Raw genomic sequence first — 12,813 nt, forward strand, 5'->3', positions numbered from 1 at the left:
TGGTTATGCTAAAGAGCAGTATCTTTCTGATGTCAAGCTGCTATAAGGTCCTCTCTATGACCTGAGTGGTCTTCGCCTCCTGGGGAGAGGGCACTCACCTCCTTCCCCCCAACCCCGGCCACCATTAGTTTCGTCTTTGGAATTTGCTTTATTCATTCAACAAACATGTGAAGGCTTACTAGCTGCTAGATATTGAGACAAGCATTGGGAGTGTAAAAACTGTCAGAATCAAAATGGAGTCACTTGTGTTAAAAAAAGAAAACTGACTAAGAGAGTTGGGAAAGGGTATCCCAAAAGACTATAAATAGCACAGCCTTGCACAAAAAAATACTTCTTTTTTTTTTCTTGCAGCTCAGAAGTTTATTAACCAACGGGGTTGGGTCAGCTGGTGTTTACATGCTGACCCCTGCAGCCCTGTATCCCGGCTGTAGTGAGGAAGATGGCTGGCTTCTCTGCTGGCCACAGGTGATATCATCTCAGGAACATGCTGAGCCCTCTCTCCTGGGTCCCTGTTGCCATGGCTGGAGTCCAGCACTAGCAGATAGGTTCCACTTCTGTTTCTTGTGCTTGAGCTAGAGTATCGACATTTTTTAGGATCTCAGCATAGTATGGGCCAAATACCTGCTGATTATGATGCATCAGCTTGACAAACTTCCGGCCTAGTTCTGTTAACTCTCCTTCAATGTGATTAAGGCCTTCAGGGAAGTGTAGCAGAGACTCCTGCATGCTACGAACCAAACAGCTTTTGAGAAACAAAAGGAGGCGCTGATCAATGATACTACGGACACGGTTTTCTTTCTTGGTGATGTTCCGGAGTTGTCCTATAAGACATACTGTGTTTTCACTGCTTAGGGCAGTAAAGCCCAGGTCCTTGAGGCCACAATGAATTTCCTGAGACACCTGTTCACTCACATTCAACATAGCTTCTTCAGGCTTGGAGTTAAATTCCTCAGTCACAGCCTTGGTTATGCATTTCAGTTTATCCACAAATCCAGGTGAGTTGAATAAAATTGAACCAGAGAAACTTCTAGCCACTAGTAAGACTGAGGCCAATGTAGTCAAGTGGCGCAAATGGGACCCCATTTCCTGGACCCGGATTCTATCCATCAGCAGAGTCTCAGGGAATTCTTCATTTTCAGGATCCCAGAGGAGGAGATTCAGGTAGCCCTGGTATAGCACCATTATGGGATTGGGAGGATCTGAATTCTTAGCTGCCTTGTCTGGAGGTGAACAGGCCATGCTGGAGGAGCTGGGGATGTCAGGAGAATTCAGCCATGGTGTAATGAGGTCTGTGGCTGCTTTGGTTAGCCATTTCTTGGTGTAATCAAGGAGATTGGGTTGTTTGTCAAGGAGTTCCTGGAATTTAGCTCTTTCATACTGGATGGAATATTCCTGCAGGTAGGGTCGAATGCTCTGGATGGTATAGTTCGCCATGTCCATTTTCATTAGGCCCAGAACATGGAAGCTGCCCCTCAGTAACTGTACTTACTGGATCTGTTATGCTCTGTAGTTTCTTTACTGCTTCATCTCTAACTGGTGCACATAGCAGGGTCATCAAACTAAGAATGTAGCTAGAGAGACGAGAGACATCTAGGGCTCCATGTTCTGCTTCTTGCTTGAGGAGATCCATGTCCAGAGCTTCTTTAATCTCATTTTTTAGGCGGATGTGGCGTGGTAATAGCAGTGATAGCAAAACCTCCTTAACTTCTGTCATAAGTTCAAGAGCACAAGTGAATTCGGGAGGATTACTCAAGAGTTGTTCTCTCAAATGGTCCCAAAAAACATTGTACAATGTCTCCATGAACCTGTCTTCCAGACTGTTTGGAGATAAACATTCTCTTCCATGTAGAAATCTTGGTTTACTATGATTTCATGAGCAATGCTCATCCTGGAAACTTCGTTAATTGTTTCTATTAGACGAGTAGAGTAGTCATTTAAACAGAAGTCTTCCTCTTCTTGGTTCTTCTCTGATGTTTCAGAATTATGGGCTCCACACTTTGCTTCATTAGGATCATTTTGGAGTACAGTTTCCTCACTCTTGGGCATCTTGATGTTATCTCTTCCTCTGTTCTGGACCGGCTGCCCCGCGGCTGAGTCTCCAAAAAATACTTCTATGAGGACATTAGGCCAGCAACTGTCTGTCCAACCTCAGACTGGTACCACCACTGTTATTATCCTATAGCCGAGGATAATCACCTCAAAACAATTATGTAATTTTTCTCCCTTTTCTTTTGAAAACCTTTGTCTTCCTTTACCTCTCTGAATATGCACATAGTTTACAATGGCACATGTATTCCCATTGTAATGCCCTGTGCATAAATAAATACATTTTCTTTTAGAAAGGTTATCTCAGTAATTTAGGTTGACAGGAGATCAAAAACACAGATGACCCTCACTCACCTTGTGGAGCCTATAATCCCTTAGAAGAAGAAATTAATCAGAAAATAACAAAAATAACCATAATTAGACCTGTGACAGGTACTACCAAAACAAATAAACAAACTGTTTCCTCTCAACAAAGAAACAACTGTTTCAACAAGAGCAGTGATAGGTGAGTTGACCTGACTGTGGACGTTGAGGACTCTTCTGAGGAAGAGATGACTGGATGAGATCTAAAAGATGAGTCAGCATTAACCTGCCGAGGAGAAGGGATCATCACATTCCAGGCAGAGTAGGCAAAGCGTGTACAAGTGCCCTAAATCCTGGAAGCTCGTCAGTGTGGAGAAAGGTGCAACGTAGCACAGGATGAAGCTGATTGGACCCTAGTCCACAGGGAACCTAGAGAACCACATAAGTAGTTTTTTCTTTACTCTAAGAGCAATGGGAAAGTGTGGAAGCAGTTCATGATCAGATTCGTTTTTTTTTTTTTCTTTTTTATTGTTGGGGATTCATTGAGGGTACAATAAGCCAGTTACACTGATTGCAATTGTTAGGTAAAGTCCCTCTTGCAATCATGTCTTGCCCCCATAAAGTGTGACACACACTAAGGCCCCACCCTCCTCCCTCCATCCCTCTTTCTGCTTCCCCCCCCATAAACTTAATTGTCATTAATTGTCCTCATATCAAGATTGAGTACATAGGATTCATGCTTCTCCATTCTTGTGATGCTTTACTAAGAATAATGTCTTCCACTTCCATCCAGGTTAATACGAAGGATGTAAAGTCTCCATTTTTTTTAATGGCTGAATAGTATTCCATGGTATACATATACCACAGCTTGTTAATCCATTCCTCGGCAGATTCGGTTTTTTTAAGAAAATCACTTCGGCTTCAGAGTAGAGGAAGGCTCATAGGAGAGCAAGGGCATTTCCTGATCTGTTGCAGTTTTCCAGGCAAGAAATGATAGTGGCTTGGATTACAGCGGTGGGTGCTGATAAATACAGAGATGGGAAATTGGGAGGATCAGTGGTGGACTAGGTCTTCTGGGTTACTTTATAAAAATTGAAACATACTAGAGAATATACCATATAAAACTTTTCGCCAATGTATTTGTTAAGAGATTTGGAGGAAACGATATCACGGACGCTGTGGCTTAGCTCACTTGACATCTAACTCAGCTTCCATCGAATGTGCTGTCCGATAGCACAGAGGCCAGAATGATTAAAATTGGGTGCCCTAGGCTTCCTTGCAGTTAGACTTGCAGATGTGGCTTGGACTGTACCAATCAGATGCACTTACGCAAGATATGAATTTGGAAATGAGGTAATAAGAGAGAGCAGCAGGATTTGAGGCATGTACAGAGGGTGCCAAAAAATGTATACACGTTTTAAGAAAGGAAGAATTGTAATACTCGATATATACCAATAATGTTTGTTATCTTGTACATTGTATCTTATATCTTTTGTAATTGCAGAAGCCAAATGTGACTTGAGTATTACAATTTTAATAAGTTTTTTCCTTTCTTCAAATGTGCATACATTTGTTTGGCACTCTCTGTATTTTGTTGGTGTGGCTTGTGATAGAAGGGGTATGTTGTGGCACTTCTGCCAAATCTTTCTGATTTCACAAACAGCCCTCTGACAATGGCAGGAGCAGCAGCAATTGGCAGCCTATTTTGGCAGTGCTTGGCACATAAATGCTTAAAACATGTGGGCTATTATTATTACACTTGGGGTTTACAGCAGATAATAATATAGGGTGTCTATGTACTATAGAGATAGTAATTAAGGGATAATAATATGCTCATCCTGATTTCTTTTTTTCCCAAAGGTGATGTAATGTTTCTTATTTTTTTATTCAACATCATGCCATGGCATTTGTTTTATTCATTATCCAAATATTTCTAGGGTCAAAGCAAAATTATACTGGACAATCTTAAGCAAGCAAGGGAGATGTTATTTAAGACCGTTGCAAAATGAGGAAGAGGCCTGAACTGAATGTGAGTTCAACTCTGTTGAGATGAGAGGTGACAAATTTTAAGAACCAGGGCATGATGGACAAGATAGGCCATCTGTGTTTGCTAGTAGACATCACAACTTGAGGCAAGGTTGTTATATCTCTTTGTGCCCCTGTGTGCCCATCAATTAGCTCCTGATTATTACAGAGTACATGTGGTATTTGTTTTTCCATTCTTAAGATATTTCACTTAGGATAATGATTTCCAGTTCCATCTAAATTACTGCAAAACACATTATTTCACTCCTTTTTATAGCTGAGTAGTAGTCCATGGCTTATATATGTACTACATTTTCTTAATCCACTCATGAATTGATGGGCACATAGATTGATTGCACATCTTTGCAATTGTGAATTGTGCTATGATAAAAATTCAAATGCAGGTATCTTTTTGACAAAATGACTTCTTTTTCTTTGGGTAGCTGCCCAGAAGTGGGATTTGCTGGGTCAAATGGTAAGTCTACATATCTATAAGGAATGTGCATACTGTATTCCATAGAGGTTGTACTAATTTTCAGTTCCACCAACAGTGTGTAAGCATTCCTTTCTCCCTGCGTATACACCAGCATCTATAGTTTTTTTTTTTTTTTTTTTTTTGTAGAGACAGAGTCTCACTTTACGGCCCTCTGTAGAGTGCCGTGGCCTCACACAGCTCACAGCAACCTCCAACTCCTGGGCTTAAGCGATTCTCTTGCCTCAGCCTCCCGAGCAGCTGGGACTACAGGCGCTCACCACAACGCCCGGCTATTTTTTAGTTGCAGTTTGGCCGGGGCTGGGCTTGAACCCACCACCCTCGGTATATGAGGCCGGCACCTTACCGACTGAGCCACAGGCGCCGCCCAGCATCTATAGTTTTTTGACTTTTTAAAAATGGTCATTATGACAGGGTAAGGTGGTATGTCATTGTGGTTTTAATTTGCATGTCCCTGATGATTAGTGATGTTGAACATTACATCATATGTTTACTACCCATTTTTCCATCTTCTGTAGAAAAACTTATGTCTTTTGCCCACTCTTTGAAGGTTTTTTTTTTTTTTCTTGCTGATTTATTTGAGTTCTTTGTAGATTCTGGATATTAGCTCTTTATCAGATATATAGCCTGCAAATATTTTCTCTCATTCAATATGTTGTCTGTTCACTCTGCTGATTATTTCCTTTGTCGTGTGGAAGCTTTTAAGTATAATTACATTCCACTTATTTATTTTTGTTGTTGTAGTATTTGCCTTTGGGGTATTATCATAAACTCTTTGCCTACACCAATGTCTAGAAGAATTTTTCCCACATTTCTTCTAGAATTTTTATGGTTTCATGTCTTGTATTTAAGCCTTTTATTCATCTTCAGTTAATTTTTGCATATGGCAAGAGATAAGGGTCCTGTTCCATTCTTCTGCATGTGGCTACTCAGTTTTCCCAGCATCATTTATTGAATAGGGCTTCTTTCCCCAGTATATGTTGTTGTCTGCTTTGTTGAAGATCAGTTGGTTGTTACATAGATAGTTTTATATCTAGGTTGTCTATTTTGTTCCATTGTTCACTCTGACTTCTGCCATTGTTCGGTTCTGAAGGAAATATTGTTTCGTGGCTTAATGTATATGACATTGTTGTCCCTAAACCCCTACTACGTTCCTTTTTACAAGTAGCCTATGCGCCCACAGTGTAACATGCTAAAAAAACTGGCTGTCTAATGCTTTGGAGGAAGCTAGCTTATTGGAACTAAAGGTGAGCAATATCCCAGAAATTTTAACCAGTCTAAAAAATGACTCAGAGTTAGAATAATGTATGACTTTTAGTTGCACAGATAGTATCCACTTAAACTAAGCAGGAGCTGTATCTGAAACAGGAAAAGTAACAATGTTGCAACTTCCTCTCCAAGGATAACTTTCCTGTAATAAATAAGAATTTTTGTTCAAAAGTTAAAAATGTCAACAAAGACATGCAGGAAGTGATCCTCTGCTCCTAATTCCCAAAATAATTTCTCCTCCCTTCTCTGAACATACTTTTGGTACCTCTCTTAGGACATTTTACAGTTTTTAGCTCATGTTATAGTTATTTATGTCCATATCTGATCTGCCCAAGATAGAAAACTATAAAAGCATTGAAGGCAGAAACACTGATTCATCTTGATTCACTTTAAAGTGCTTGCTAAGAATGGTCTCTTATACAAAGGAGGCAGTAAACTATATTTAATGAAGGAACTGGCGAATTCTTGAGCAATCCTTGTCATGAGCTAACACTTGAGAACAACTTCTTACAATATGATCATATATAACTAAATACTTTGATTCATTTTCCAGACAAAAGTGAAGGAGAAAGATGATGGAATGTACGGGGTGCAGAGGGTGGCAACAATGCTTTAGATAAGTGTTTTCTCCACTGTCCCAAAGGCAGCAGATACGGCAAAAAGATGATTGATTGTTTAAAAGGGATGGAGATGTGGTTTGTGTCCACTTATAAGCTGTATGGTTACCATGAAGATGTCAGAATTCTGTGGGCCATGGTCCCCCTCCCTCTGTAAAAGAGGTTGATGAAGTGATGAACTATAGTTCCTCCTCACATAATCATTCCAGAAGATTAAAGCTGTTAGGAATCTTAAAGGTCGTCTAGCCCTAGGATGGCAGTTCAGCATCATCTTACATGCCTATCAGTAGCAGCTTCCTGAAGCATTGTGTTAGGAAGGATTCTGAGGCCTTCTTTGGGCTCAGTAGAAAAGACAGCCTTGACTTAATGATGCCTTCCATGAGGCAGGGAGGGGAGTGAAAACAAATAGTCAAGATAGGTCATCTCTGATCTAGCTGAAAGCCTTCACATAGAATAATGAGACCAGAAGCTCATGTTTGAAGCTTACCTTGTGCCAGGCACTGTGCAAATTGCTTTCACATGTAAATTGTATTTAATCCTTAGACAATTTAAAGAAGTTAGCATTATTATGATTCCTATTTTACAGTGGAGGTCTAAGGAAGCAAAATTTGCCTGTGGTTCGTTGACACTCCAGAAACCCATATCTTTAAGCACTTCCCTATACTGCTTCCTAATCTGCGGGCACTTATAGTACTACATGGTATGCCATTCGTTCTCAGGGGCAATTTTCACCTTCAGAGGACTTTTCTAAAAAAGACTGGAGACTTTTTTATGTTAGAATGAGGGAGGTCAGAGTGGTCCTTGTGTCTAGTAGATATAGACCATGAATGTTGCTAAATGCATAGGACAACACCCTCCCACCCTCAAAAGCAAAATGTTCATAGTGTTGAGGTTGAGAACTCACTGTTAGGCTACATGGCAGTTATTTGCAGGCACAGGATCAAACTCTGAGCCCAGTAAGTACAATAATACTCTCCATTTTGCAGACAAGGAAAGGTGTTCTTCTTTTTTTTTTTACTTTGCTCATCAGGAAATGGTCACAAGAAGACAGGAACCTAGGTAGCTTGATTTTAGAGGCCTCCAGAGTTCCCTGCCACTATACTCCAGTATAATCAGCTCCCTTTACTATCAAAACATGCACCTGCCAGCAACACTTGCTTGCCTATTTCAAGATTTCAGAAGCCAATTGTGAAAAATTTCCACCGTGGTGGGTATGTCTGCAAAAATAAAAGTATTTGTTTAACAGTTCAAAGAAGAGAGTCTCCAGACACTCTTAATATGGAACAAATGATCTTTTTCTAGTAGGCATTCAGATCATTTCTTTAAAATAAAACTCTAGGAGAAAGCTAATTTTAGAATATTAACAAGCTAGCTCTGCGTGGGTTTCAACTTTATTTTTTTTTCTTTTGATTTTAGGAGCTGGAGAGACTGAATGCTTATTTAGGAGAAGAGGAAATGAAACCGAAAAAAACATAGTATGATTCCTCTTTTTGTTGGAGGCAAGGCATAATCTGAATATGAATAACTTACTCATTCCGTCCAATTAGCTGCCTCAAGTACAGATGGGAAAAAAATACACTCTATTTTGATTTGGAAGAAACTAAAGAAAAAGCTAAGAATGGGATGCTAGCTTAAACGGTACCATCCTATGCAAATAATTTCATTTCGGATAAGGCTTCTTACAAAAAACCCAATGCTAATAATGAAGCAGTGAGAGTGAAGGTGGAGAGGAAAAGAAAAAAGAAATAAAGTAGCTTGAATGAGGAAGCGGACTGGGAGGGGAGAACAGAGCAAGTTTCTCTCCGAGAGGAATTACTGAAAAATGGAAGGAGGTTTGGGGAAACAAAGGCTGAGCTGCCCAGGCAACCTGGGCTGGGCGTGGGCACGGTGCCTCCCTGAATTCGGAACGAAGGGACCGGTGCTCGCAGGCACGTTCGTCCATCTGGAGCTCGCTGGGTGTTGGGAGGTGGTTTAAGTACCGCGGAGTCATTCAATTTGAAATCTTTTCCAATTAGGCTCTCCGTGTGCAGACGCCGGCAGAATGACGGGCGGTTAGCTCTGCAGCATCTCAGGATCCTCCCGCCCTCGCCCAATGCCTGCCAGATCCAAAACAAAAGTCCCAGACATTCCGCGAAGGGATGGTTCCAGAAAGCCGAGATCTGAGCGCGACGAATGAAGTATGACTATATACACATGGAACAGCTCCGAAAGAGCCTAGGAAACCTTGAGTTAGGGTCAGTTCGGAGATGGAAATGCGTGGAGTGCTGTAGGTGGCGGATGGCACCGGGATTTAACATTCTGGAGCCCTCACACAGGGCCAGGCGCCGAGCTTAGCGAGCCATAGTATTGCTCAGTTCGATCAGGTCCACCAGAAGAGTCGCCTGGGAGGTTCAATGCCTAGCATTTCCGATTCCCCTAGCTTAGAACACTCGCAGCACTGGGGTGTGGCAGCTCCTTTCCCACTTTCAGGAATCTGCATAAAAGCCACCTCTGCCTAACGGTCCTCAAGGAGAGCTCAGTATCACACACACGACCACTTCTGAAAGCTCTGCTTAGCTCTTATCTCGGTACTTATTAGCAGTTCGTCAGCATGTTTTTGTTCAGTATATTCTCTTCTCCTCAATAAGCTTGACGACAATAAGGAATGACCACATCTGCTCCTGGTACACAGTAGGCGCTCAGTAAATGCTCGTTCCTTTCCAACCCTGATACCTGCTGCACCCGTCGCATTTGCGGTGTGCAAAGTAAACCCAACTTATCAGTTGCTACTAAATTCACGCTAGGATCAAAGGAGGCGGAGGAGCGAGTGGGCAGTCAGAATCGGGTGGGCTTTTCCGTTTATCAAGGAGAGTTAACCACTGTTCTCCTGGGCCGCCGGCACGGATCTCAATGACTGTCACTGGGGGTCAGGCCATAGTCTCCGAGCCCGGGGCCCCACACCAATTGTCTTTGTCATCCGGAGCCTACAATCCTCCCTTCACCAGGTATTTTCTCCTTGCTCGATTTCTTTGCCTCAGCCTGACTTCCTCAGGAGGTCGGATTCTCTTCACCTGTTTGGCCGCGTGTGTCCCCTGGAACCTGCCCCCTAAACGCGCCCCTCCCGCGCCGCCCTTCTCCTTCCTCGTCCCGCCCGGAAGCGCTCCTCGACGATCGTTTACTGAGCACCTACGACGCGCAGGCACCGAGCAGGGCCGCCGGGAGCCCCTCCCCAGCTCCACCGCCGCTCTCGCCTCCCTCCGCCCAGCCCACCGGTCCGGATCCCAGGGTCTCAACTCCCCGGACTTCCACACGGAATCTGCCGCTTCTTCCAGGGGCATAGCCGCACCGCCTTCTCTGGAGACGGCTTCTGATTGGTGAGAGTGTGGGTCACTCTGCGTCCCATCCCGCCCTCTCCGCGTGGCCCCGCCTTCTGGCGGCCTGAGGCTCCTCCTCCTCGCTCCCGCCCCGGGCTCCGCTGCTCTGGCTAATAGCCTCGCGGCGCGCGCCGGGAAGTTCTGGGCAAAGTGCTGAGAACTGTGTGCGCGGTCGCAGCGCCAGCGGGAGCCCGGGGACCCGCGCGCGAGGCGACCAGAGCGCAGCTGGCTCCTGCCCCGCCGTCGGTCCGCGAGTGGCAGTCTTCTCTCTTGGCTCCTGCGGCTGGCGTGGGAGCTGTCAGCTGCTGGTTGAGAGGGGATCGGAGTAGCCGGGTTTACTTTCTCTTCCTGGGTCTGCGCTAGCCCGGGAGCCCGGCATCGGGGAACTAGGCGGTGTCCCTGGCTGCAGTGCGCTCAGGTAACCAGCGGGGCGCGGGTCTGAATCGTGTCTGGGCGTGGTGGGGCCCGCGGCCGCGCGGGCTCAGCAGGGCTGCAGCTGCAGGGAACGGCGCCAGTCTCCGCAGGAGTCACCGGGGGAAGAACTGCCCGCGGGGCAGCCCCAAGCCGGGAGCATCGCCCTGGGTGCCGGCTCCGGCTCCCCGGGAGGGAGGGCCCGGGTGCTGCCCAGCCTAGGGCTCGGTCCTTCCAGAGACAGTTCGGTCGGGGTTGACCGCCAGAGGAGGCGAGCGCAGGGCCCGGGGTGCGGAGCGGGTGCAGGTGCGGGAGGATGCCCTGCAGAGGAGCTGTGCTGGGCAGCTGCAGGCGCTGCCCCGGGGCGGGAGGCGCAGGACATCTGTCTAATTGGGACGAGAGGGAAGCTTTACAGCATCTCCCTTGCCAGGGAAACCCGGGTAATGCTCTTCAGTGCAGCCGCCCCACTCGCCCGCCTTCTCCCCGCGGGCTGCCGGGTTACCCGCTGCCAGGCTGGGGCCACTGGCATTCGCGCCTTCGGGCTTCCCGGCGCCCTGGGGAGTGTTTGCAGTCTCTGGAGCCGCCGAAGGGCTCTTTCCTAGGTCCTGCACATACTTCGTAAGCTGGGACGCGTCGCCCTCCTTTGGCAACTTGCTAGCTGCCTTCTCCACACTCATACTCTTTCGGGACGCTGTGAAGTTGTCATTTTCCATGTGTCTGCTACTGAGGCGCTTAAGGCCCCCCAGACGTTGCGCTGATCCTGAGAGTTTGAGTAGTGGGATAGGGGCATTGATAAATATTTTAAACTGCAGCTGCAAAAGCGATATAGTTGCACAGACAACTAAAAGCGCAGGCCAGGCTTCTGAGCATCCACGCTGTTCCCCCAAACAGGATACAAGATGAGGTCCCCCTTCTGGCCGAAGGAGACCAGTCAAGCGGGCCTGGGCAGAGATGCATCAAGCTAAACGACGTCCCCTCCACCAACTCTGCACGGGCCTATTTGCTGCGTCTCCTGGAACTTACCTCCCCCTGAAATTATCCCTTTGGGTTATTGGGTTATCTGCCTTCCCGCACAAGAATGCAAGTTCCAGGAAGGCAGAGACCTTATCTGTCTCCTCAATCACTTGATCCCCAATGTTAGGAACACAAAGTAGGTTTGCAGCAAACACTTACAGAATGAATAAATGAAAACATCTCTTCCTCAAATTTGAGAAATGGTGATTTCATAATATTTTTCTTGGGTAGAGACGGGGTTTTACTCTGTTGTCCAGGCTGGAGTATAGTGGCTGGAGCATAGCTCCCTGAAGCCTTCAACTCCTAGGCTCAAGGATCCTCCCATCTCATCCTTCTGAGTAGCTGGGACTATAGTTCTGTGCCACATGCCTAATTTCTTAATTTCTCCTATACACCGGTCTCCCCATGTTGCTCAGGCTGGTCTTGTACTGGCCTCAAGTGATCCTCCCACCTCTGTCTCCCAAGGTGCATAGCTCATTTTGATTTTTATCTTTATCCTTTTTTTCTATTGAGAAAATTAACAAATAGCAATAACTACTGACTGATTAGTAGTTGGTATACTGAGTTCCTAGCATACCGGTATGTACAAGGAACTTCGTGTAGATTGCTCCATTAAACAGTATAGTAGTAGTCTTATTAGCAAGGCAGTTTTAACCAGGTAGGAAACTGAGGCTCCAGCAGGTTACCACATTTCCCAAGGTTATCCTGGCAGAATCAGGATTCCAGCCCATGTTGTTTCTATTATGTGGGGGCTTCTTCCAAGAAACTAAAATGTAGTTTCCACAATTACAGTCAATAGATATTTAGCTACATTTGTATCAAAAGCTATTGCTTAGTGAAAAGATTTGTTTAAATATTGAGATATATTTTCAGTAATAGCTAAGAGTTATGTTGTGGGTCAGATGCTCCTAGGCTGCTATAGTCTGTATTAGCTCATTTAATTTTCACCATCTTCATAGGCAGTGTTGTGAGGATATCTCCATTTTTTAGGCAAAGAAACAGAAGCTGAGGTTCAGGAACTGGTTCAGGGTCACCAGTAAATTGCTGAGCTATAGTTTGTCAGTGGTCTTTCCAACTCTAAATTACCCTTATCTCCTTCTATTATTCTGTGATCTTTTTTGCCCCTCTATTTACTTATGTATTGATCATTATGATAGAGTCCAAAGATGCAAATATTAAAACAATATTTGAGGTTGGACTATGAACTTTCCAGTCCCAATATCAAGTGTCTAGTTGTACTGTTTTCTTGAGACTCTTACTGCCATTGATTTTTGTGGTCGAG

At 44.8% G+C, this 12,813-nt stretch overlaps 2 protein-coding genes and 1 pseudogene across 11 annotated transcripts in view; 2 read left to right on the plus strand and 1 right to left on the minus strand.

Moving 5' to 3' along the window:
* Window positions 1-727: 727 nt before the first annotated feature.
* Window positions 728-1,630, minus strand: LOC128560276 (T-complex protein 11 X-linked protein 2-like; annotated as a pseudogene).
* Window positions 1,631-9,226: 7,596 nt separating this feature from the next.
* LOC128560026 (uncharacterized) lies at window positions 9,227-11,706 on the plus strand. The gene is made up of 3 exons (XM_053553479.1): window positions 9,227-10,106; window positions 10,948-11,135; window positions 11,409-11,706. Exons 1-2 carry the CDS (start codon window positions 9,643-9,645, stop codon window positions 11,117-11,119), a joined length of 636 nt encoding a protein of 211 aa, XP_053409454.1. The 5' UTR covers window positions 9,227-9,642; the 3' UTR covers window positions 11,120-11,135; window positions 11,409-11,706.
* OSBPL3 (oxysterol binding protein like 3) overlaps window positions 10,257-12,813 on the plus strand; it is a 176,789-nt gene continuing 174,232 nt past the window's right edge. For all 10 annotated transcript variants that reach the window (XM_053553467.1, XM_053553472.1, XM_053553471.1 and 7 more), the window contains exon 1: window positions 10,257-10,524. The gene's annotated coding sequence lies outside the window, so the exon portion shown is untranslated. The remainder of the gene's footprint in view (window positions 10,525-12,813) is intronic.

This window comes from Nycticebus coucang, chromosome 11, assembly GCF_027406575.1.
Source record: "Nycticebus coucang isolate mNycCou1 chromosome 11, mNycCou1.pri, whole genome shotgun sequence".
Classification (NCBI taxonomy): Eukaryota; Metazoa; Chordata; class Mammalia; order Primates; family Lorisidae; genus Nycticebus; species Nycticebus coucang.

Coding starts and splice junctions, on each gene's coding strand:
- LOC128560026 (XM_053553479.1), top strand. CDS start 9,643: ATGACTGTCACTGGGGGTCAGGCCATAGTCTCCGAGCCCGGGGCCCCA. Junction 10,107..10,947: donor CTGGAGACGGCTTCTGATTG/GTGAGAGTGTGG, acceptor CTCCCTTGCCAG/GGAAACCCGGGTAATGCTCT.